At 46.2% G+C, this 26,869-nt stretch overlaps 1 protein-coding gene across 3 annotated transcripts in view; it reads right to left on the reverse strand.

Annotated features, from left to right (window-relative positions):
- Window positions 1–26,869, reverse strand: part of LOC111068965 — a 59,839-nt gene that overhangs the window by 20,218 nt on the left and 12,752 nt on the right. Inside the window, exons 4-6 of one of the 3 annotated variants that reach the window (XM_041595824.1) lie at window positions 17,269–17,405; window positions 11,679–12,932; window positions 10,710–10,990 (exon numbers count right to left, since the gene is read on the reverse strand). In XM_041595824.1, coding sequence (XP_041451758.1) covers window positions 10,710–10,990; window positions 11,679–12,932; window positions 17,269–17,405 — 1,672 coding nt within the window. Of the gene's footprint in view, window positions 1–3,540; window positions 3,622–10,709; window positions 10,991–11,678; window positions 12,933–17,268; window positions 17,406–26,869 lie in introns of those variants that run through there. The other 2 variants (XM_022358791.2, XM_022358792.2) reach the window with 2 other exon arrangements.

Genomic DNA, 26,869 nt, shown 5'->3' on the forward strand with positions numbered 1-26,869 from the left:
TAGGGACAGCTGGACGGACAGATATAAATAAGAGATAAATGCAGGACACACGGATACGCGGGGAAGCCATTAAATGTATTTTGCATTTCCATCGCTGTATCTGTGTGTTCCACTCTCTCTCTCTCTGTCCTTGTTTTTGTGTATCTGTATCTGTGTATCTGTGTGATTGCATATGTCTCTTGTCATATCAGCAAATGACCAGAACAGCGACACACATTCTGCATTGTTGCCGCTGCCCCGTTGTGGCATGACAGCAACATGCGACAAGTTAATTGTTTGTGGCCATCCAGCGGAGAGAGAGCAGAGCAGAGAAGAGGAGGCATGAGTCGTGGCAGGGACTGGGGGACTGGGACAGGGACAGATACTGATAAGCCATCCCGCTTTCACCCACACCCAGACACAATCCCTTGGTGGAGGCGGCGCCCCCTTCATTCGAATGATGATCAACGTTTTTTGTTGTGGCAGAGTTCATGCTTGAGAGCTTGCAACTGCAACAAGTGGCTGCCACACTTGCAGTGCACCTGATAGCAGTCCGTGGACTGGAGGGTGTGTACCGGAAGAGGCCTATTTGCTGTTCCCTGGCCCCTGCCACAGACGGAAGTTGTTCTCATTGTGGCAACGAGCATTGGTGGTGGTGGTGGTGGTGCTGGCATGAGCATATGAGTCACTCTCGCTCCCTCGCTCGGGTATCTCGCATCTGGGAGTGCACTCTGCCACTCCCCACTCCCGATGAAGCAGCAGCAGCAGGTAGACCAGAATTTGTGGGTGTGACGGAAAGAACAGAACACAGAAGAACAAAACAAAATTCGATTTCAAGCTAATTGTGGAATGACTGCCACTGGTGCCACAATGGCGATGAGCATGTCCAGTAATGCAACTTCAAAAGGGACGTGGAATTGGAAAATCTGATTCATTTCTCCCTTTTGGGAGCAGCAGCAGGTAGAACCCAAAGAAAACCAACAGAAATTGACTTTAAGGCTGATTATGGATGGCGGTGGGATGGATAAACCCATCCATGAAAGCCAGAAAAAAGCAAAAGAAAATCAGAGAAAATCCAGAGAGAGACAGAGATAGAGGGGAGTACGACTCTTCCCTTTATTGGATTTCCAATTGAATTATTCATTACAATCGAATTGGGGGGATTACCTGAAGACCCCTTTGGCCCATACCCATTCTTGTTACTCGGGAGTAATTGCCATGAAAACCGAAAGCCAAGCCAATATAATGTGCCCCTCTTGCCGCACTGCCACACTGCCACACAGTTATCGGGATTCACGAGAGTGCAGCATCATCATACACCCGCCCGCCCACTTTGGGATAATTTTGCAATTAGCAATTGCATCTTTAATTGCCGCTCAATTGCACTCGCACTCGAATCTCTTCTCCTCTCTCTCTCTCTCTGTGGATTCTCTCCCCAATGCCAAATGGCAGGCAGGAGAATGCCAGGAGCATCTGTGTGTTTGTGTGTGTTTGTGTGTGTGTGTGTGTGTGCGTAGCAATGGGTAAAGTTTTCCCTGGGAAACTCAACCTCAAGCTGAAGTGAAGCAAACCGTTGGGGGGGGGAGCTGGAGCCAGCGGCTGGGAAAATTTCTTGAGAATTAATTAAAAGCTAAACACAAAGGGTGAACCAAGAACAGAGCAGTAATAGGGGCGAGGAGGGCGTCTGGTCTGCAGGGTGTGCACCACCATCGTGAATGCACTCACAACAGTAACCAGGCAACCGCCCACCCACCATGGGTTCCACCCATTCACCCATTCATTCATTCATCCTACGAAACGCACCTGGAATATTCATTACACTTAGGACTTGGTTTTCAATACTCCTCAGAGTACTTCCTCCTACTACCCGCACCAGCTGCTGTTCCATTCCATTCTATTCCAATGATGCGCTGTAAAAATTTCCCATAAGCGAAAAGACACATTTGAATCACTTGCCACGGCAAATGCATCAGGAATTGTAGGGATATGGCTCCCTTATCTTATTACATTTGGAGATTCATCATTATCAAAGTGCAAATGCTGAGTAATTTCCAAAATAAATCCCATAGGAGGGGTATCCCGAAAGCTGTAACAGGGTCGTGGTCGTGGTCGTGTTGGTCCTTGGACGTTCCCTGGGCTGGGGATAATGTGGGGGCGTTCCAAGTACAGTTGAATTCGTTTTTCCCATTTCGAAATTGAAATGCAACTTAATTGATTGCCGGTTTGCCGCTTGCCTGCTGTCGGTTGTTCCATGGATTGTGTTGTAAATGGGTATAGTGGTAGTATCATGGAAAACTTTATGCATATGTTTATATTGGTATTATATGGGTGAAGTTGAAAGTTATTCGTACTTTTATTTTACACGATTTGTTCGTGCCACTTAATTCTTCCTTTGGTGTAGGAATGTTTTTACATTTGTCTCTTTGTTCCTGTCTGGAACCATCTGGCGTGGCATTTTCATTTACCAGTGGTCGAATTATATCTGCATATCTACGTAAATATCTATCGCCTCTGACATATGTATTTCTGGGCTCCCACGAACCCCATTCTATTCTTAGTTCTTAGTCCCATCCCATCCCAGTTATCCCATTCTTTTTGTACATCTATCATGGTCTCTTAGGTTTTCACCTTTCACATTCAATTTAGCAGCACAAACTGCTTGAATTATTGTTGTGGTGGGTGGAGAAGGGTGGGTAGCGGCAGCTTGCAATTTTGCAGATTTTGCCGTTGTGGTCTCTGGTCAACACCATCTTTTATTCCATTCCAATCCACATCCACACTCTGCTTTTCCTCTAACCACAAAGGAATGCCAAGACTTTTCCCTTGGCGCCTTTTCTTCGCCAGTCTCCCAGGGGAGGGGAGGGGAGTGGGGTGGCGGTAAATGCCAGGTGGTGGTATAGGTAGTGTTATCTGGGGGTTCTCCTCCTCACCTGTTGCCAGGTGAGAAACTCTGACCAGTGGAAAAATGTAAGTTGTTGTAGCAAGTAGAAGAGTCTTTTCCCCCCTCCTCTCTCTCTCTCTCTCGCCCTCTCTATATATCACTCTTTTGCAATTTCGCCAATAAATGTGCACGAAAGCGATTATGTAATTATGGGGATCGTATCGCATTGTTTCGTATAGATTATAGGAAATCGTTATTTTCGTGCAGATACTTTTCGACTGAATTATGTATGACTACACTTTGGGCTAGGGCTGGGGCTAGGGCTGGGGCTCGGCCTGGAGCTGTGCCTGTGACCACGAATTGTGTCATTTTTTGCATACGAAATACGATTATATTATGGTGTCTGTGGGGGAAGAGGAGGAGGGTGGCAAAGCTCCCCTAAGCGTCCACATTCTATGGATACATAAAGTTTGGTATATTGTTTGGACAAAGTTATAGAGAAATAGAAAAATATAAACGAGATATGCAGTCATCGTATGTATCATCGTATTTTAAGTATCCACAAAACCATTCACTCCCGGCTCGCCCTGTACAGATTGTACTGGAGTCGTACTACATAACTTTCTTCTGGATAATTCACATTCCAATGGAATGACTTTCCAGCACTATCCAACACTCACCATTGCTTTAGGATGCGCATTTCCGTAATCCTTTGCTTCTCCTCAGGCACTCTATTTAATCTCTTTCGCTATTTAGCTCTCTTTCTCTGTCGCTCTGTCGCTCTTTCAGTCTTTTTATTTTTATAAACTTTTAAAGCTTTTTTTTGGGCTTCTTCTTTTGGGTTCACACATTTCTGCCTTCAGACACACGCACGCGAATGCACAAAACAAAAACAATTATAAAATTTAATAATAAATTTATTAGGCAACAAAAAAACCAACAACAACAGCAACGAAAGTCGGCTCGGCACATGACGCCTGCGCCCATGGCAACTGCCAAGCGAATTCGATCTCTGCCTCTCTCTCTCTCTTTCGGACTTTGGGCATTTTATGATTTGAAAAAAAAAAACAGAAAAACAAAATAAACACTTTCGAATGGAAATTTGTGTGCCACAGTAGTAGCCACAGCAACAGCAACAGCAACAGCGACCATGCCACAACTGCAACAATGCACCGTAACAAAATCATCTTTCTAAACATTTTCCCAAACGTTTTGATGTCACATTTTCCTCACATCTCTTTAGAATGAAATTATGGTTTTAAGTGTCTGTCTATTAATTATTCAATTATGCACTCACGTAAGGAAATTGACTTTGAAAATAACAGCACAAAGCAATCTTGACATTCACATAACAATGGAATATTCTATGTTTAATTTACCATTTCAATGGAATTTTATGATTTTAAGAATTTATGTACATCGCAACACATTTGATGTAAACGAAGAATCATTAATTATTCTTGAATATGGTATGTACTAGTATAACTGAATTGATGGATTTGTGTGTGAATCTCAGTAGATATTTTTGAAATGATTTTGAAATGGTTTCTTCGATCTTTTATGCACATGAATTTGGCATCTAATGCCTGTCCACTTTTTTTTCAGTGTAGCCATTACAGTTGTTTCCCGTTGCATGTCCACATGAACACACATTATCACACACACCACACACACAACCAAACACGAACACACTTGTTTTCTTCCACTTTTGCAGCAGAATTACATCTGCATTTGATCTGGCAACGCTGAGAGCAGCAAGCAATTTCTTGTTTGTTTTTGTTTGTGCCGTGCCCTAACTAACGCTGCCGCTTCCTCTTCTTCATACACAGTTCTCTTCCTCTTGCTCTCTTTTAATTGCAATTTAATGAGTTCTAACTGTTGTTGTTGTTGCTTCGGCTGCTGCTGCTGCTGCTGCTGCAATCAAAGAGAGAGAGAGAGGGGGTCGTATCGATCGTACCGCTCTCTAACGGCAAATTGCAGTTGCATGTTCAATATTCCACTATTTGTCGCCACATTACTGTTATTTCTGTTGTTGTTATTTTCTGTTGCTGTTGCTGTTACAGTAATTGTGGTTGCACTTGGGTATGGTAGCACGCGTTTTTACCCTCCACACACGAACAAAGTCTCAGCCAAGACTGAACACAAAAATAAAAAAAAACACTGAAAGCCGAGCTGGAAAATAAAAACAGCAAAAACACCGCCGCCAGTCCGTTGCCGCTGCTGCTGCTGCTGTTGTTGTTGTCGTCGTCGTTCAGGCCAAAAGAGAGCGGGCACAGAGAGCAAACAAGAGTGGGATAGGGATAGGTGATAGTGAGTGCATGGATGGCATGGCCAGAGGGAGCGCAAGCGAGAGCGAGCGGCAGAGCATGACGTGTGTTTGTTGTATGTTTGGAGAGCGCTTTGGGACTTCGCCCTCTCTCTCTCTCTCTCCGTTTTACCTGTCGTGCGGCCAAGCAGCGCAAGTGCAGCGCGCTCAAGGATATATGTACGTAAATACATACATATTTATGTGAGAGCTGAGCAAATTGCGAATATGCTCATTCAATGTGTGTGTGTGTGTGTGTGCAAACAGCCGAAGGAAGGAAAGGAATGAGGAGGCAGCAAAGGAAAGGGAATGTAGGAATAGAAATAGCAATGCCAAAAGCAACAACTGCCAGGCAGAAAAGAATAGGAGAAGACAAAGCCAAAGCAGAATTTGTCGAAATATAGAGAATAACTCTAGCGGGAGAATGAACCACGACTTTCGGATACTCTAGGGATCTGGGATATGTTAACTTGTAAAGCAGAAAATTCCAAATTAATTCAGAAAATATACAAAGTGAAATATCCAGCAAGAATAAAAGGAAATATGTGGAAGTAAGTAGAAAAAAGAACGAACAATCAATTTTGGGCTGCTATGCGCAGTTGAAGTACAGAGATGATTCATGGTCATGTACCAACGAACGAGCTCAAAAGATAACTTGAGTTGTGGCTAAACTATTTGGAATTCGTACTATGTATCAAAGAATGTTGTGCCCAGGACAACAAATGGTGTGAAAAATCATTTAGCTATATTTTATAACATATTTTAGCAGCTGCCAACGATACGTCGATCGAGGAAGGAAGGAAGGAAGGATCGATCTGGAACCGTATCTAATGAGTTTTCTCTGGTTTTCAGGGTCGTGTTTTCCTCTCTCTGGAAAGGGTATCCCAAGACCAGGGTGCAGTTCAACACGATGCTGCCGATGCAGCAGTGGCAGAACTTAGGTAAAGGCAATTGAGCGAGCAGCAGGTACAAATATACACACACTTGTGTACAGGCATCCCCATACATACATACATACATACATACATACATACATACATACAAACATACATATGTATGTACATAAAAGCACAGATGTACAGGTATCTGGTTAAGCCTATTGTGGCATACAAAAAGAACAAAAGGCTGGGCCCCTGCCTCGAGGTGTGTGTGTGGATTCGTGACGTGACTCAACAGCCAGCGATGTATATGCCCCCTGTCCCTGGCCCTGTCCGAGCCCCAGCCCCAGCCACAGCCCCGGCCATTGCCTGCACAGCCAAGACGTGCCCCAAAGGCAGCAGAAGAGAAGCTGCGACTGCGACAGAGGCTGAGGCTGAGACAGCTACTCTGGGGCTGGTTGAATGACGCGCGCAGCTCCATTCCAGGGTGCATTTACGCAAAGGTGAGATAGTCCAAAGAGAATGCTCTCGCGATACGAGCAGATTACAGATGACAGCTCTGGCAGGAACAAACGAAGAGAGAGAGAGAGATCGTTTCGTGGGAGTGAATCAGGTAGAATTCCTAGACCTGGATTGCAGGTCATCAGAGATCATAACAAAAGCTACAGGTATCGTGTCCTCCGCTCGGCTCCTGTTGCTCCTCTGACATTTCATTGGGGGTCCCTTTTTGAATACCGTTGTTCTTTTGCAGCCTTATCCCCTTGTCTTTTGTTCTTTCCCTTCTCACTTCATATTCTTCAATGCACAGAGGAGGATCCATCACCATACCTGTGGCAAAAGGCAGAGCAAAGAGCACAGATGAAATAGAGAACAGAGCGAGTGCGAGTGCGAGAGAGAGAGGCAAAAGCAAAACAAAGCCCACACAAAGGTAAGCTCTCATTGTGTACGAGAGAGAGATAGTGAGTGAGAGAGCGAGTGAACGGAAATAAGGTGGAGAAGAGACCCAAAGCACGGAGAAGCATCCTCCAAAGATACAAGATACAAACAACATTGAGGCACACACACACACACACACATACACTTGAGTTGAGGCTCACTTGAGCTCTGTCTCTGTTTGTGTGTCTGCCAGAGCCTGTGGGGCATCATTTGGGTCGTCGTTTGCCTCTTGTCCCCTGCCCCAACTATTCCCCTTTAACCATTCTCTATGAAGGAGGGGGGCCGTCCGCTCCGTTCCACAGTCCCAGAGTTGCTCAGCATTATTACAACGGATTTATCTCAAGTTACACCCACACACTCACACACTCTTATGCACAAGTATATCCATGTGACTTTGTGTGTGCGTGTGTGTGTGGCAAAGCAAATATGATTTAATTTTATATTTTTCCAACATTTGATTTTACCTCTGCCCCAGCAAACATAACAAACTATGAGGCAGAACGAAACCAATGCGTTTTTATGATCAGTTCAAACAGTTTCGAAATATAATGTATAAACTTCTGTTGTAAAAAGAACATTGGTAACTAAAATATTTCGTATTTTTCCCCAAAGTGCATTAAATAAATCCATGTAATGGGTATTTTTGCAGTCGATATGTCACCCTTTTGCCTGTTGTTGTTTTTTCCTTAGTTTTGTGCTTTCAAAATAACTTGCAGGTCCTCTGCCCTCGGCTTGTCTGCTGGTTCTGTCTCTGTCTCACCCACACGCACACTGTTCCACCGTTCGCTGCCTCTCGCGCCCACTCTCTTTTCTGCTCCAGAGACCACTCATCTGTGGGAGAGTGAGAGACTAAGAGAGGGAGAGCGGGCCTTTTGGCCATGTGTCTACTACTTTTCGTTAATAGTTGTGCTCTGGCAACTCTGTGGCTCCTAACGACAGGAAATTAATGATTTAATTACATTTTTGGCTAGCCAGATTATAAACAGAGAGAGACACAGAGAGAGAGAGAGAGAGAGAGAAATAGAGAGGGAGGGTGAGGGAGGGGAGAGGGGAGAGAGAGGGAGAGAAGACGGAGAAGGAGAAGAAAAAGGGCTTAGGATGTCGAAGCAGCGGCACCTTTAATTGATTTCTCATGGCCGCATGGGAAACACTGACCTGGCCATCCCATCCATCCATTGTCTCTGTGTCTCCGTCTCTGTATCGGCTTCTACTTCTGATTCTGATTCTTGGGCTCTGCCTTTGCCAAACACCGCTCCCTTCTCGCCTCTTCTCTAATCTGCCCCAAGACACCAAGTCCAAGTCCTACCTTAACAGAACCTCAACAAAAAACCAACAGAAATGCTGCGCCTGCGCGTGCCTCGCGTACCAATCGGGCCGTGGACATGGACGTGGTCGTAGAGAACGCACAGTCAGAGCTACAGAAGCGGGGCTACATGGCTGGCATGCCAAACGATTGGCAAGAATTGTCAATGATTGCTCCCCGAGTCCACAGTTTGAGAGCCGCCGTTTGTGTGGCACTAATGGCCTGTGGGCCCAGAACCAGACATCATTTTATAAAGGATCCTCCACTGGTATGAATGCTACACTTCTTATTCTTCTAAAGGTCTTGGCAAATGTGTGTCCATTCGCTTAGTCGCTGGTTAATTTGTAAAGCGAAACAGTGTCGTTGGCATCATGGGACGTAGCTGGAACACGGGCTACGGATGAGAATGGCTCTCTTTTTCTCGATTTCAAGGAATCCCATTGACCGGCAGACATGTCATACTGGCAGTAGGGGGTGACGGCCAGTGCCATCGTCAATCGTTATCCACACGAAAGATACGTCGATGCAGTGCATCGCGTGACATCAGCTCAGCCGTTTGACAGGAAGGCCAGGGCCACAGTTTTATCAGCAAAAAAACGTTGAACATTTCCAGTTTGAAAACCAATGGTGGCTACTGCTACTGCTGCTGCAGCCTGTGTGGGGTGGGGAGGGGGCCATGAAATTCAATCGACTTTCTCATTTGTTGCAACTTCTGGGACTGCACAAATCCCGAAACAGAGACACAGACAGAGAGAGAGAGAGATAGAGAATGTCATCCGCTGTCAATGTCAATTGTTCGTGATGAGTGCCCCCAGAGCTGTGGCACGCATGTTGCAGCAAGGGGCGAGTGGGGAGGGTAAGCGTAGGCTGTGCCACAGACAACAACAACAGTTTCGACAGGTGGAGCAGTGTACAGCCCCAAGGCCCAAATGAGCAGCGCAGCCAACAACTTGTGGATAATGGCACACTAACAAAGCCATATCAAGTGTCAACATCATCATCGTCATCATCATCATCATCATCATCGACGGGGTAACATCATTCGCTGGCTGTCATTCTGTGTGCAACTGATTAGTCAGCAGATTTTCAAATTGTTACTCGAACAGCGAGAGACGGACACGAGACAGCAGCCCGTCATTGATGGACTTGCGGCTGCAGGCCCAGCCGCACACACTGACCGCTAAAAGTTTGCACGAGCACTAAAATCCTACAGTGGGTCGCTACCTCAGCGAGAGGCATGAAAAAATTAAGCTAAAATGGAGCTGTGCCTACTCCCTCGCTCTCTCTCTCTCGCTCTCTTTGTTTTCTATATATTCTATATTTCTAGCTGATAAATGATGTTCCGAGGTTCATTTCCGATGCCACGAAGGACGCACCTGCCACAAGCAAGCGAGAGAGAGAGCGCGAGAGAGAGAGCGAGAGAGAGAGCGAGCGAGCGAGTCTGGGAAATATGTGTGAAAAATGTCAGCGATGGCCAGAGGCAGAACGCGAAACGCGGCACAAGGATGTGGATGAAGAGGAGCAGACCGAGACCCAGGCCCAGGAGCCATAACCTCTTTGAGCTGTGGGCTGTGGACTGTGGACTGTGGACTGCGGACAGTGGCCTCTGGGCACACTCTCCTGAGCCAGCCAGGTGGAAAACCCAGCGAACAGAGCGAAGCGAGTGAATAAATAAGCAGTAATAAAAACAACCGTGAGTATACACCCATACAGCCATACCACACCCACACCCACACCCACCCACTCAGCCATGCTGAGCAACCCACATGCTGCTGCCATGCTGCCGGGTATTTCCGCAGCGTGCAAAATTCCAGGCTAGCCAAAACCAGACGCAGGACACCAGAATAGGAGAAGACCAAAAGGAGAGTCAGAACGAGAACCAGAGCCAGAGCCAGACCTAGAGGATGTGAGGGCCATTGAACAGAACATAACAGGAGCAGCAGGGGACCAGCAGGCAAACAGAGCGGTAATAAATGCTTCATAAAATACAAACACTCTCCCACACTCTCCCACATTCACATGCTCGTACACCATTCGCATTCATTCATATTTGAATAAATGAATCTGCAAACAAAACGGAAATAACCGCCAAATGCTATGGTAACCCTGGCAGTAAGCGCCTCCTTAAAACAATTTATGAAAGCGTTTTGCACTTGCGGTAAAGATACACAGATACAGGTGCAGGACCACTGCTCCCCCATGTCTCCTCTGGCTTCTTCATTCCCATAATTCTCAGTCACATCAGACTCCTTTAAGACGCCCCAGCTTCTGTTCGGATCATTGAATCTCATCCACTTGCCACCCCGCCACTGTAAAGTCCCCGAACAGTTGTACAGTAATTGTGACGGGGCTGCGCCTGCCGCTTAGGCTACACTTTTCAGCGCATAGGGAAAAGCACAGTGGTCGTGGAACTGTAATTGCACTCACCTGCTGGAGTCCTGCCGCAGACTCTGATCACCCAATAAAAGTTCTGTTCTTCCTATTGATATGCTACTTGTGGGACTTTGTTGCAGTTGCTGTTGCTGTTGCAAGAGTTGTTGTTGCTGCTGCTGCTGCAGCTCGTAGGCGGCACTCAGCAATTGCTGCTGCTGCTGCTGCTGATGCTGCTGCTGGGATCGATTGTTGCTGCTGTTGGCTGTCGCTGTCGCTACATTTGTTTTGTATGCATGGACGTCGCTGGATTGATGCACAATGACGTCATCTAGTAACTGTTCAAACAAAAAGAGAATGCAATTACTTAGTAAATATTTGAAATGCAACAGAAATGAGTAAAGTTGAGGAGAAAATTGCATGAAAAATACAAGAAAAACGAATTAAAACAGAAATCAATTTCGCATGCTTGTGTGCCCCCAATGGCAAATGAGTTGCAGCGTCGCGCTGCCAATACATCCCACAAGATAAATATAAAAAAAAAAATAGGTAAAAGTCAAAAAGGAAGGGAGGGAGTAAGAGAAAAAAGCAACAGCACAGTAATGAAAGAAAGTTGAACGGGATATCAACTGTCAACTGGGGTGCAAGTTATGCATATTCTTGTGGCAACTGTCGATGCCACCACCCCCACTCCCCCGCCACAACAGACCCACAAAAGACAAACCGAAAAACGAAAAACCGAATTCGAGAGCAAACCAATTACAAAGTGTGACAGCTCCCCAGACGAATGCAAAATGTGATGTGGCATTGGGGCTGTGTGGCACAGCCAAATTAAAGTCAAATCAAATCAAACGCAAATCAAAGAAACGCTTTTACCCCCCGCCCCCCGATGTTATTGTTAAATTATTAATTAACTATAAATATTTATATGCATATTAAAAACAAAGACAAATCAGAGACCGAAGCTCAAATCAAATTCACAAATGAAAATCCAACGAAAAATGGCATTGCATTGGGAAAATTCACCTCTCGTCTCGGTGGATACAGATTGTTGGCTATCAGTAGATCACAATTCTTCATCAAGGATGCCGTTGTGGCTGCCGCTGTTGCTGCTGTCGCCGCTGCTGTCGCCGCTGCTGTGGCCGCTGCTGCTGCTGCTGTCGTTATGCCGCTGGATGCGTTCGAATTATTGCTATTATTGTTGTTGCTTAAAACTAAATGTTGCTGATGGAAATGAGTCTGTGTCAGTGGCTGCTGCTGCTGCTGCTGCTGCTGCTGCTGCTGCTGTGAGGTGTTGTTATTGGTGGTGTGATGCAACTGCAGCTCGGCAAAGGCCTGCTGCAGCTGGCCGCTGGATATTGCCGTCGAGTACTCGGTCTTGGGCGTCGTTGTGCCATGCAAATGGCCGCTACCGCTGGGCGGCAGAGCGATATCCGCTGCCGTCACAATGCTATTGGCGGCCAGCAGGGGCGATGTCGAGGTGCCGGCATCCACGAACTGCACATCGTTGGCGCACAGCTGCAGCGGGGCCGGTCGGTTGTGGGTCTGGGCGTGGGTCTGCTGCTGATTCCGCTGCTGGTGGATCGCCGCCGTGGTGGCCAGTGTGGCCGCCGCCGCCGGCAGCGTCGTGCTGGCCGGCAGCGTCGTCGTGGGCAGCTGGGCGTGCTTGTTGTTGTACGAGATGTAGGTGATGCCGCAATAGTTGGCCCCGTCCACATCATCGTCGTCGTCATCGAGATCCTCGTTGTCCACCTCCTCGGCCAGATGCTGCAGGCTGCTCGCGAGCAGGGACTTGGCCTGAAGGGGCTTCCCCGCGGCGGCGGCCGCCGCCAACTGCTGCTGGAGCTGCTGCAGCTGCTGTTGCTGGGCCTGGCTGGCCTGGTAGATCTGTCCGGTGGCGCTGCTCGTCGAGCTGCCGGCCGTAATCGCGGCCGCAGAGTTGGGCAGCTGCTTCTGCCTCTGCTGCTTGAGGGCCGCTGCGGTGGTGCTGTTGGCATTGCGATCGGCGGCAGTGGCCGCTGCCACAGCGGCACTCACCAGCGCGGAGGCCCCCTGGCTGGCCGACTGCTGCTCGACGGCGGGCGTCGGCATTGTGCAGGTGGCTGTGGTGGGTGCCAGCATTGGGGCGGAAATGGGGCCGCCCGCCGTGGCCGTTGTCATGGTGGAGCTGCAGCAGGTGATCTGGTTGCTGGTGAAGGACGTCACATAGATGGGCGTCGAGTCGTTCAGGAAGCTGAGGTCTTGCGGCTTCTGACTAGTCGTCGTTCCGCTCTTTCCGCTCTTGCTGCAGCTGTTGCATGATTGATGGATTTTGGCAAGTACCCAAAAAGGGCAGAAACAGTGCAAGAGCAGAGATAGAGAGGATTAATACTAAGCTATTAATATTACAAAAATAATCATTGAAAAATGCATTGAAAATAATTTGATTTATATCAGAGAGCAGCAGGATGGCGATCTGAACAAAAGATATCCATCCCATTGCGAACAATTTGCATAATTATGATGCTTCTCACACGGAGATGGAACTAAACTAATTCGCGGAGATTTGAGCCGATTTAATCGAAGGTTTCTCAGGTGAGAGACAGGCGAAGAAGCGGAGATTGAGTGGAAGACTGAGAGACGACGAGTGCAATCATTTTGTTGCAACAAATGGCTGTAGATATGGAAATTTAATTAAATATATTCGAGTGCGTGGGGCTGTCGGGCCTGCGTCTCTGTCTGGGCCAAGCCGCGGCTTTTGCGTGGGTTTTTGCTTGGTTTTTGTTCGAACCAAAGCCAGACGGAATGTTGGCCTGCAGTTGTTGCTCTTGCCGCACCTTTTTGGTGGATTTCTTAATGCACTTCTCCTCCTTCGTTTCGCCCGCCCTCCTGGAGTTGCTGTCGAACCTCGCCTAGGGGCCAATTAACTCTTCTTAGCCATAATCGAAGGTGTTATCAATCCAATTTGGCCTTAACCTTGTTTGCCATGGAGAACCGCCGCCTCAGCCTCCGCCTCCACCCCCATTGAAATGGAGGATGAAATGGCGGCTGGGGCCTAAAGTCAGATCAGTGTCAGGCGATGAACAATTTTCGTCTTTTTCTTTTATTTTGATGCAATTACGTGGAGAGGATTCCAGGAAAGAAACAGAGAGATAGTGGGGAGAGTGGGGTGAGGTGTGGAGAGCTGGGGTTGCAGCATAAGGAATGGAGGCAGAGTGGTGTGTGGGGAGTGGGGGTGTGTGCGAAAGTTGGGTATGCATATTTGGGCTGATGGGGAAGGGATGGCATTCCATGTACCGCACAGAATCCTTTACGCTTCGTGAACATTTTCCCACTTGAACGTTCAATCGAGCTTCGTCCAGCACTCTACTACATGGCCAGAGGAGCAGAGGACCCAGCCAGAGGACTTTCTCCCATCTCCCATGACACGACACGAATTATACCCTTCACGCAGAGTCCCCTCTGTATTATTGTACGAGTGCCATTCGCTGTACAAATTTCCCATAAGCGAACGGCCACAATCGTTGATTCCGGATTGGGAAAAAAAATACAATCGATAATTCCAACCAATATCAGTAGTTTCCCTTTGATATATTCCCAAAAAGTGTATCCAAAAACCACAGCAAGGTACGGGGATTCCATTTGAAATTTTTTCTTGTTCGCATTTTATCGGCTTATCGACAGCAGGCACCACACACAGTCGGTCGGTCGGTCGATGGTGTCATCGGTAAGAGGTGAAGAGTGAAGGCTTCTCCTTGGGTATCCCTCTTGACTCTGGACTCTGGACTCTGGACTCTCGACTCGCACTCTTCCTCTCCGTTTGGAGTAGCACTTTTCAACTTATCAGATACACATATGTATGTACGAGTGTGGGTTTGTGTATGTATATGCATACCGCACACAGTACGATAAACACTCGTCTGAACGAACCCCAAGAAGTGTCTCGAAAAAAATCATTTGTCCATTCCCCCCCACTAACGGTTACCCACTCGTACCGCATCATGTAGCCTAGACAAAGGACAGTGGAGGCCAGAATGTAAGCAATTGCTGGAGGAGCGTTCAACTATGATGATGAGAGCCACCCGGTGCTCAAATGTGATGCAGGGGCAGCATGCAGCTATCGTTTGGGGTTAATGTGGCTCTCAAACTATGCGGCAGACCAGACCAGACCACAGGCCACAATCCTCCGTCCCTGATGGGGCGCACAGTGAGTAGTGAATACACTCGAATCAATCATTTGTGCTGGCCAGAGGGACTCTTATTGGACCATTATTGATGGCTTGATTGATTCCTTTAAATGGCAGACGGCAAAGTGAGATGCCCTGCGATCAGGAGCGGGTTGTGCTGTGTCCTCTCACTTATGGGGACATTTGTGCAATCAGCGAAAAATCAGCTTTCAAGTGGCTGCCGCGGCGTGTTGATTAAAACTACATATGCAATTGAATACAATGAATGCAGCTACATAATCGTACGAGTAGTTCATTCAAATCATTCAAATCGTGACAAACATTCCAAAGGGCTGGCTCCATCCATGCATAACATTTTTCAGGCAACCCACAGCCCCATAAGAGACACTTTCGAATACTTAGAGACTGAATACCGAATACGAACACGAATTACGGGGCGTAATGAATAATTAATTAACTCGATTTACACACCCATCCCATCCATTCATCCATTCATTCATTCATTCACTGAGTGACCCATACACGAGTAGAGAGAGAGAGAGAGAAAAATTGAGAGTGGAGAGAGACAAAGTGTGGGCTAATCTGGGGAATAGCTGTTATGTAAGCTACCTGCTCCTGCTCCTGCTCCTCCTGAGCGTGAATCGCTTGATTAGTCCCCTGTGAATAAACTCACTCACACCCACTCAAACACTCACTCAGCCACTCACTCAGACGCACATGCAAATGGGATTGCACTGTGTTTCATTTTCAATTATCCACATATTTGATTTAGCTGGTTTTTGCATCTCTTTGCACGAGAGCACCGAGCACGTGGATACCCTGCCCAACAAGGGGTTGTATGTGTACACACATACATATGTACATATGCACAATGTATGATGCTGCCCAGAGAGTTTTCTGTTTGCGACGGGTTTTGTTTCCACTTAAATCCTTCTTTAAAAGTGAATCAACTTATCATATCCGATAGATGGATTTAGTATAGCTAGCCATGTAATCCAACTTTAAAACACTTTCAAATATTTTTAAATTATAATAAAAGTTGAAGGAAATGTAAATATTAAAATATATTTAAAATAAATACTTTAATTTTACAATATCCGCTCTCGAAGCAACTCGATTGATCTATTTCGGGACATAGTATTATCTTTCAAAGAGACAATCAATTTTATTTCTCCCGTAGCGCACATTCCGCACATTCTGGCAGCCCCTTTAGGTGCTTGGTTTTATGGGCAATTTCCCATAAGCGAAAGGATACAAGCATTCAGCGGCGAACAATGGCGCGTAAAGGGTATCCAAAGCATCAGTTACGACTGCACCTTCTTGTTGGCCTTTCTTTTGCTTTTTTGCGTAACTTTTGATGGAAATTTTTGTTAGTGGTTTCGCTTTCACGTTTATACAAACTTTTGTTTCTAGTTTTAATGTGTGTGGTGTGTGGTTTTTTTTTTATTTTGTATTTTATGTTTTGTATTTTGTTTTTGTTTCAGTGTTTTGTTTTTTTTTTGTTGTTTGGTCTTATTTCCACTTTTAGTTTCAGTTTTCAGTGTCTCTCTGGTTCGTGTTGTGTTTGTTGAATTTTTAATTGAATTTTGGGTGAGTGAGTACTTCCTCATTTTTGTGCCCGTACCTCGTCTGTGTGTCCATGTGGGGTGGGGCAGGCACTTTGTGGCACCACAAACAACATACAAAGAGGTAGAGGGAGAGAGAGGGGCAGTCACTGGGGCACTGTCATTGTGATAGAAAGCTGTTTTGATAAAACGTTTTCCCATTCGATTTATGTTTTTCTGTTTGTTTCCAAATCGAGCATTGAGCATCGAACATCGAGTGGAAACTCACAATCAAGTTTTGCTTTAGTGCCACATTCAACATGCAGTGGCATGCACCTTAGCACCTTCCTGCTTGACCATTAAACAAAAATAAGAGACAGAGACAGCGCCAGAGCCAGAGCCAGAGCCTCCTGCCCTCGACAGAAACAGCAAATTTGATGGGAGAGAAAAGCTACCGGGAAAGTCAACTGGAAACGTTTCCCCATGGGCGTTTCCCTCTCTCTGCCAGTGTGGCTTAGCATTAAACGGAAGCCACTGGGTACAGGCAAAAGAAGGGTGGGGTTCGGTTCGGTAACATTAATTAAAACTCAGAAAAGTACAAATAAGAGTTTCGGCATAACTGCTAAAAGTTAGTCGAAAGCCGCGAAAATTCCCTTGAATTCCCATTGGAACCAAATTTAGTGAAAAGCAGACAAACAGCAACAATATGCTACTGGCAAATGAATTTAAATTCAATGGAAATTCGTTGCCAGTGCCATTACAAATACGAGTATTCTGGGAAAAGATTCCGAAAATGAAATTTCAATTCGCTGGAAATCCATCCGCAGATGGAGGGACACCGGGAACGATGAGAATCGTGCTTGGGTAACCAAGTCTCAAAGAATAATTCAGAGAACTGGACAGGACACTCACCTTCTTCGACAGTTGTGTTATGTCCACGGGCGTCACTCGATTCAGAGCCGCCAGTCGCTGCAGTCGCTCCCGGGCGTGCTCCTCGACGGCAATGACAAACGCGTCCTGCACCGAATTCCCAATATCCCAGGCTGCAATAGAAGATGCACATAATATGAATATTAGGTTTATATATTTAATTAATATTTGTTCATTAAATGGGAAATCAAAAAATTACAAAAATTACAAAAAATAACAAAAAACAAAAGAAAATATTATATTTGGTACATACATATGTAAATATGTTTCCTAATCTCTTTTAATAAATTAGAAATCATAAATCGTATCATAGAAATATCAAATATTTACAGCCTCAACGAAAAATCAACAAAAAAATACTTTTAATTTATTTAAAATTATTTTATTTATTTAAATAGACTAAAAGAAAACGGAGAACTTCTAAGGATAAGCAGCATAGTGAGGAATGATCACATCTACCATAATTTAGCATTGCGATCGGCTCCTGATTACCTATAGTATAGGTTCAGGAATACCCCACAAGAATGCTTGCTTCTGGCTGCGTTTCTTGGGGGAATTAGGGGAACTAGGGGAACTAGGGGAACTCATATTATTCACAAAGTTAACACCAAAGTTGATATGCATAAATCCGAATGATGTCTCTCTTTCATCTGCCCATCTCTTGCCTTGCTGCCTTTTCGGCTGTTGCCACAGAAATGAGAGAAGTCCCCTTCTCGCGAGGGTACGGATGGAATCTTTCCCCAAGGGCGCCGTCTAAAAGCAAACATTTCCAGTCCAGCGATGAGTCGGGGATTACTCGTATTTTTCGGTTCTGAACGGGGGTGGTGTGTGGGGTATTCGGGTATTCCCCGGGCATCCATTCACTGCATTCATGGCGCTCTAAGCGAATCGTTCAATGCATATTCATGAGTGCATTCGCCGCAGGCCACAGAATGTTTTGGATGCTGCCTCAGTGGGCACTGGGGAGGGGTAGGTGGGACGGGGGGCAGTGCTGCCTGCTGCTCCACCTCCCCAGTTACAGTTCCAGTTCCAGTTTTCTGTTTCGTTGTCCTTTTCATTCAAAATCCAGGGAATCGCTCCCTTCTCTCTCTCTCTCTCTCTCTCTCTCACTCTCTGCCACACTTTTCATTTCTTTTTCTCTGTTTTCTCTTGTGAGAAAAGTTTTTTTTCTTTCTGTTTTTTTTTTTGGTTGAAAATTCGTTGCTTTGATGACAGCAGAGCCTCAGGATTCGGCTCAAGAAACGCCTGCCATCTCCATCCCTCCATCTCCAGTTTCAGCTCCAGCGAAAGTTGCTTCTCGTTTTTCGTCTTTCGCGTCTGCTGGCTGTCCTGGCCTGGCCTGTCCTTAGACGGTTATATCCTTATTCGTCGTCGCCCACTCAACGCCTCAACTTTTCCCTGTCACTTTTATTGCTTTTTTTTTCGGCTGCAGTCCGCCCACTCCGCCCACTGTGCCACCCCCTCCCACCAGCACATCATGACCTCGGCTTTAATTTCATTTCGCTGCCCTTGCGTTTCGCGGCTGTTGATTGCGTCGAAAAGTGGGGCTTAGAATCGGGATGGCAGATTGAGGGTGGCAGATTGCCCCCAAAAGACGCCCTCGATACGTCACCCATTCAGCCAGCCAAACAGCCACCCACCCGTGCTGCTCATTCGTGCCACATTCGGGCAAAAGTGGAGCGCTCGGGCCGAAATCCAATTAGGCGCCGCGTTGTCAGCCTCGATGTCGCAACATGTCGTTGAACCTGCCCCAATCCTTCACCATGCTCCACTACCCTGCCACACAGCACTCCGAGGAGGGTAAAGTTGAGCCTTGTCCCTGCCCCTGCCCCTGCCCACGTCCCTGCCACTGGCACTGCCCGTACCCCAGCCCCTTCACGTGCGTCTCTCTCCTTTCTCTTTAGCTCTGACTTTTAATCTCATTTGTGTCCATGAGTGTATGTGTGTGTGTGTGTGTGTCCCGCTGTTTGTGTGCCGGGGCATGCCTCTCTCATAAGTCTTGACATCCCACGCGTCAGTGTAGATGGCGGCGGCACCACTTCAAGACCAGGCACCGAATGGGGCGTGGCACCACCCGTGCCATCTGAACACACCACCCCACCCCACCCCTTCGGGTGCATGGTGCGTGGTGCAACGCGTAGTAGGCCATTGGACACTTTCCGCCTCACACATTCAAATCGCGACACCGGCTATTAATGGAGCCACACTTCAGACAATGCCACGGGTCTACCATCCCACAGACCACAATCCCCCAGCCCCCATCCAAGAGGTGTCTCTCGTGTCCGTTGTCGGCAGACACCTGAACCAATGTCCGGTGTCCATTGTGCCCTGTCCCCTGTTCCCTCTGTTCGCTCTGTTCTTTTTGTTGTTTGTTTGTCCTCTTTGATGCTTGCGCAATATTTTATTACCTGCCGTAATTAGCTATTAATGGACGTTGTGCCACCGAACGAAAGCAGACGAGAGGCGACGAACAGGACACCTAAGCGTAAGTGGATGCCACAGCCAACGAGTGGCAGTACCTGAAATCAGCCATGCTAAGCCACACTTTGATAGAGTTAGAGATATTCTAGCTGCTTTTGCTCGCTGGGGATACTCCGGCTGGCTACTCCGCGTGTGTGTGTGGCACGCGTGGGAGCCACTTCACACGCTGAGATTTCTGAGATGGAAACATCTCATTCGCCTAATGGAATTGCCATGCAATGCAATCCATATATTGCGATTGAAAATGTTCCGAGTTCTGTGGCGTGGCCACCTACCGTAATTGCCTAACCCGCAGCGGCAGCAGCAGCAGCAGCGGCAGAATCGATAAACAATGGACCAAAGTGCACTCCAATTGCAGCAGCAACAGCAGCAGCCGCAGCTGCCACGTGAGAGGTGCCTGCCACTGCCACAGCAATCGGCATTCGACCACCAACAAAATCAAACAGCGACAACACGATGAACACTTGAAAACATTGCCCAACAAAGTTCTGCCCCAGCGCCCAATACCCAACACCCAACACAGTTCTTGTCAAATTGCAGTGGGGCGGCGGGCCCCCCCTCTCTCTCTCTCTCTCACTCTCTGTGGAGGTTGGAGTTTTTGGCGGTACGAGGTTTTTGCAATACACCTGCGTGTCGAGAGATTTCAATTTGCCCGCATAAAAACTTGGAACAAAATCAGCCAACTTTCACGAATCTAGAAAACTTTCTAGAAAACGCCTACAGCCAACGAGAATGGGGGGGGGGCAATACAGAATATAGACAGCCAACGAAGCGAATAAACTAGGGGGCGCAGGTGCAAAACTATCCAAATTCTTGGGGCATTCATGACTATTTTGCATGCATTAATGCTTAAATTCAAGGGTATTTTAGGTGTCTCCTTTTGTACAGATATAATACAGTTTTATGTGCTCAGCTTTTAGCGTGAATGCCTTGTGAACTCGGCTTCCGCATCGTCTTTGAACTTCTATCGTCTCATAAATAAACTTTTGTGTCTCCATGTTTTTGTATTTGCTGCCCCTGGCCTTTAACCAACCTTTAATCAGATGCAACAACAACAAAAACAACAAAATGGTTGCTGCATCAAACAACAACAGCAGCAAATGCCACTAACAATTGAACAATGAAATTCGTAATGTGAGAATCGTAATTAAAAATTTAATTGAAATTAAATAATGATGTTTCGTGACCGACTGATGGATGAATGAATGATGCGCACCTGAAACGGGATAGGGGGGGAGGGGGAGAGGAATGGAAATGGGCATGTGTGTGTCACCAATAGCCATATACCCAGTGATGGGAAGCATTGCGGACAGAGGTGTCCGTTCTAGAGAGCGTGCATGTGCAGCATGCCTCTGGGGAGTAAAAGTAACACCTCCAAGTTGTAAAACCTCTCTGCCGCATTCCACTGGCAGCATTCCCCATTCGATTGTCAAATGTTCCCATAAGTGACCGGAGGAGACACATTCGATGCGAATGGCACAAGAAATCATAATGCAGATGGTCGAATGTAGAATTTTTTCCATCATAATCATCCATGCATCCATCAGCTACGAGTATCCGTGGGATATCTGCAATTCAACTGCGTGCATCTACAATAATCAAAACCACATGCAACATCCAGTGATGTGATTGGGAGTGAGAGAGAGAGGTAATGCGGCATTCGCGCACTGGAATTCCCTCAATTAGAAGCGTCATGGAATTTCTGTTCGATGTTCGGGCAGTGTGTATCTCCGTGTATCTCTGTATCCGAACCGACCACAGCTCACCGTTCAACCGTTCAACCAGTCAACCGCTGAAATGCTCAACCCTCAATCATCATTCTGAAGGCATCAAATGCTTGTAATGGGAATGGGGAATCTCCCTTTTGGGGTAAACATTCTGCAACCAGAATCGAACAGTTTCCCCAGTAGAATTCCTAACCTGTCAGCAGATACACACAGATATATCTTAGGGGGGGTGGGGGACACTACGATTATATAGTATGTATGTATAATTATTTATGTGTGATTATTATTATTTTTTGGCATTCTTTGCCTTGACTTTCGTATTTCCTTGCCGCCTTTTAATGTGAGCGAAACTCGTTTTGGTTTCGAGCAGAAGATTTTGGATTTTGTTTTATATTGACGCTTTATCTTCGTGTCTCTCTCTCTCTCTCGCTGTCTCTCTCTCCGCAGATACACTCTCAGATGCACAGATACATGGATACAGAGACAGACTTGGATGTTTTTATAGTTTGTTTTTCGCTCCCTCTCAGTCTCTGTGTCTGTCCTCTTTTATCTACGAATCATGTGCACGGGGGTTATGTAACCGCACAATCGAGTATCGAATATCGCGTTACCATTGACACTGGGGGGCGAGCTGCCTTAGTGCCCCCCAAGTGCCCCGCATGAGTAAGAGAGAGCATCGGACTTGGACTTGAAATGGAGTCGGTACTCAACAGATTCGAGGGCCTTGGCTACAGGTGCGCTGCCACACCATCGATGCTTCGGAGCTTCAGTATCGATGGGAAAGTCAATAAAATCTGAAGCTGTTGAACCAGCAGCAGCAGCAGCAGTGACTGTTCGTACTGATGAATGATTCAGAAATATAGCCATAAGATTCATTCATGTCCATGCATGTATACGTAAATATGCATGTAAATGTATCTGCAGAAATTCAATTCTAAACTCTAGACCTATTCATTTATTTGTTTCATTTGTGCCATAAATTGTGCAAGAAAGAAACCAAAAGCAACCGAGGAATAGCACATGTATGTCGCGTGCTCAAAACACGTACACATCAGTCAGAAATGCGCGCACATTCCATGCCACAATTTCGTTACACTTCGGAATTTCCAATCTAGACAACAGGGGAAATTTACTCTCCGCAGAATTTCTTCGATTACGCGTATATTTATTAACGATAGTACTGTGAAGGGGGGAAGTGTGTAGGGCGTAGGGGGCAGGGGCAGGGGGACACTCACAAAGAAAAGCAAAATGCATATCAATTTGTGTCACAGCCGACTTTGATAGCCCCAATCGAGGGGTTTGAATGGCTGTGTACGCGCTACCTTCGCACCCTGCCCAACAACCCCGTGTTCCCCTATCCATTGCACTCCCCATTGTTTGGGCCAATTACTCATACGCCGCATGGGCCGCCTCCGCCTTCGCCGCCGTCACAGCATTTGCTTTATCGCTGAGTATCGCTTATCGGAGATTCGTTTGTTGTTCGTCGTCTGCTTCTTTCTTTGGGGATTTCTGAGTACAAGTACCGCGGCATGTGGCATGAGATGGGATTGGGTTAGAGCATGGGCATGGGCATGGGCAGGGCATGGGCCGGTGTCTGAAGATGATGGACAGACAGAGACAGTCGCATTGTGCTGATGGATGGGTGTGTTTATCTGTTTACCTTCTCCATGAGATTAAATTAAATTTAATTCGCCCTGCCCTCGGTTCCAGTTGCCACTAGGACACATGTTCCAACGATGATTCGCTATAAAAATTTCCCATGAACAAATGGAACTTTGCCAACTGAATTGAGCTCAAAAAACTGCAGGAACATTTCTGTTGCTGCTGTTGTTGTTCGTGGAAAACGTTTAATGGATGATAGATGAGAGGTACTGCCGGAAGCTTTACTGGAATACATTTATATATTCTATGAAATGCAATTGGAAATGGAAATGGAAATAGAACCGAACGACAATCATAAGTATCATCTCAGGGTCAGTATTTGTGTTGTCGTCTGGCTGTGGCTCAGGTGCGCATTGTCTCACGTTTGTTTGGTTTATTGGCTTGCTCGATTGCCCGCTTTGCTGCCACCCCGCAAATGGTTATGCTTTGTGACGCCATCTTCAAAGTGCAATTGGCTTCAGTAGCCCACTGCTCCACCATTCTACTGCACGTCCCACAAGCCCCTCTCCCTTGCTCGAATGGAAGCGAAGAGGGAAACAGTGAAAATTGGAATCGAAGATGTAAAATTGTAAAATGTAAATGTAAAAAGCGAAACATAGAGAGGTACACAGCGAAGGAAGAACTAGAATGGGAATAAATGAACTCTAAAAAACATTTAAAGAGGGAACACTGGGAAATAGAAACAGGAAGGGGAACACTGAAAGCAGAAAAGCTCTGAGCATGGAACAAGAAAGTGGAGCACTGAGAATGGAATTGAGGGGTAGAAATATCGTAAGACGAAAAGGCAGAAAAAGGGAATAATGAATATCCCTATAATAAAATATAAGAATTAATAATAAAAAAAAAAGTAAAACTGGACCACAATCAAGCAAAAAAAAAAATAAATTTTAAAATGATGCGGGACGGAGGGATAAGATGGATGGATGGATGGATGGATGGATGGATGGATGGATGGATGCAAAACTTTTCTAGTAGTTTTGGCCGAGATCTAATTTCTCTTCTCCGCTGTAGCGGAGACATGAATGAATGGCTATGAATAAAGATGAGTGTTTATCGAATGAATCGAATTGGCATTGAAAGGTATCTGCCCATATCCAATTATGTATTTGAAGCCACGCTGATGGATTTATAGCTGTAAATCGTTGGAGCATCGCAGAGAACGAGAGAGAAGACAGATTTATAGCCGAAAGCTCTCTCTCCGGCTCGCTCAATCTCTTGATATTCGTTAGAGAGGCAAAGAGAGAGAGAGAGAGAGAGATTGGAGTGAGAGAGAGGGTAAAAGAACACCGTTTGCAACGGTGAAAGGTGCATTTAAAATGAAAAGAAGCAGAGAGAAAAAAGCCAGAAAATAAAAAAAAATAAATAAAAAGATAAGGAGAAGAAGACAACGAAAGAAGAACAACAAATGCAGCTGCAATAGCAGCTGATAAAGAAACCCAGAACACAAGGCAGTACAAGAAACAGAAACAGCAACAGAAACAGCAACAGAAACAAAAAAGAAAAGAGGTAGAGGAATAGGTACGGTACTCGTGGGCAGCGGCTGGGGAGGGGCACACCACAAGACGTTGCACAAAGATGAGCCCAAAATAAGGAGAATATTTATGCACCAGAAAGGAGAGTGCAAAAGTATGTGATGATGGTGCATCATTCACGATGTGTAGCGAATGTGAATGTGAATGGCATTCAAAGACACTCAATCCATGAAAGAATGTTGCACCAATTTCTTTACCCCCCACCCACCCAACCCATGACGTTGATTCGCTGCTGTACCAATTTCCCCATAAGCAAACGGACACAGATTCGTTCTTGGATCCCAGGCATCCGCTGCCCATTTCTTTGGCAACATCAAAACGTATCCGTATCCGTTTCAATGCAATTCCATGGCCAATACTATTTTGGGTCTCTTCTTCCACTTTTCCCCCCTCTTTGACTCTTTGTCTCTGTCGCTCCGTCGCTCCGTCGCTTTGTCGCTCTGTTGAGGCATTGACTTTTACACATCGCAGCACATGGCCATGCTTGTAGGTACCCTACGTATGCCCTCCAGCCAGCCAGCCACCCACCCACCCTCCGCCTGAACCACACACAGGCCACACAGACCATCGGGAGAGGCGCTCAATTGTATCGTCATTGACGCTGACTGCGATGCTGCTGCTGCTGCCACACGGCTTGTAAAATAGAAAGACCTACTTTGGGTGCATTGCATATAAGGTGAGGAGGTGATGGCTGCTGGACCACCATTCTCTCTACGCTGTTATCTTGGCGCTCGTTCTCACTCCACACCTTTCGTTGGTGTACCCTGCCGACTTACTCACACAATTGATTGCTGCGCTCAGCGGCGGCGACGTGGAGCCCAGAAACTTGCGTTACCGGATTTCGGATGCTGTTTGTTAGTCGCCGCCGCTGCTAAGCCTTCTCCCTCTCTCTCTGTCTCTCTCTCTCTGTCTCTCCGTCTCTCCGCTTTGCACACACACACACACAGATGATGAGAGGTAATGTTATGCGGTTTGGCTATCCCACTTGCACCTGCAGGCCGTCGCCACGGCAATAGACAAAACTTCAGTGATAGCTTCCAAACCCCCCTCCCGCCATCCCCCTCTGCCACTTTGCCGCTCCACCACTCTGTCTGACGGCCCTCACCCCCCTCTCCATGCCATGGCATCTCGCTCCCTCTCGCTGTCTATATTGATTTCGTTTTGGAATGTTTCCCGTGTGGGTTTCGCTGGAAACTGGAAATTCTTTTGGGGTCCATTGAGGTTGACCCAAAAATAAAAGAGCAGGCCAGAGAAAGGAGGTTTTGGATGATATTCCAAACTCGTACCACTGCTGCAGGCGGCTGGTCGCTGGTCAGGAAGGGGTGGGGTGGGTACGTATGGGTACGCCCCTTGGAATGCATTTTGAGCAGCAGTGCAGCCCAAACTGTAGGCGGCTTATATGCAGAATAGATCTATAATAATACACGATGGGCACTGGAAATGATTGATATTCATTAGAAATCATTATCATTATAGTTTTTGGGTCTCTTCTGCTGCTGATGATGATCGATTATTATTATTGGTATCCAACGGTCTGATAGATTCATTTCTGATGGAACATTTTCAGTTTAATTAATTCACTGGGATCATAAGGGGAACCCTCTTTAATTCCAGTAAAGGTTTAGCTGTCTCAAAGAAGTTCGCCTGGTTTTAATATATTTAATTTCAATTTATTGCTTAAGATATTTACCAAGGAATGGCTTCTATTGTTCCCTCCCCAAATGTTGTCTCTCTTTTGAAACTAAAGATTTATCCCCAAATGAGATTCTGCTGTGAACTTTAAGTGAATATTGTATACCTATTCAGAGCACTTTAAGTGTTCAGAAAATATCCAAAAGAAAATACCTTTTTTCTGGTGTTGAAATTCTTTCATGAATGGATCTTCCCTCAGAGAATTTTCGGCTTTAATGTTTGTTGCTTTGCTGGCAATGTGGTATGTACATATGAGTGGGGATCCATAAATGTTATTTTTGTTTATTTTTCCACACTTCTTTTTCTCGTTTTTTTTTTAATCGTTTTTTTTTTTTTTGACAGTTGATTTCCACATTCAACAGAACTTGTTTCGTTTTGAGGTTAGTTTTCTTTTCGGCCCGTCTCTCTGCCGCTCTGTCTGTCCTTCTGACCGTCTCTCTGTTTTCTTGTTTAGCCGCTTTTTATAACAACAACAACACGTGG

Source organism: Drosophila obscura, unplaced genomic scaffold (assembly GCF_018151105.1).
Source record: "Drosophila obscura isolate BZ-5 IFL unplaced genomic scaffold, ASM1815110v1 contig_84, whole genome shotgun sequence".
Lineage (NCBI taxonomy): Eukaryota > Metazoa > Arthropoda > Insecta > Diptera > Drosophilidae > Drosophila > Drosophila obscura.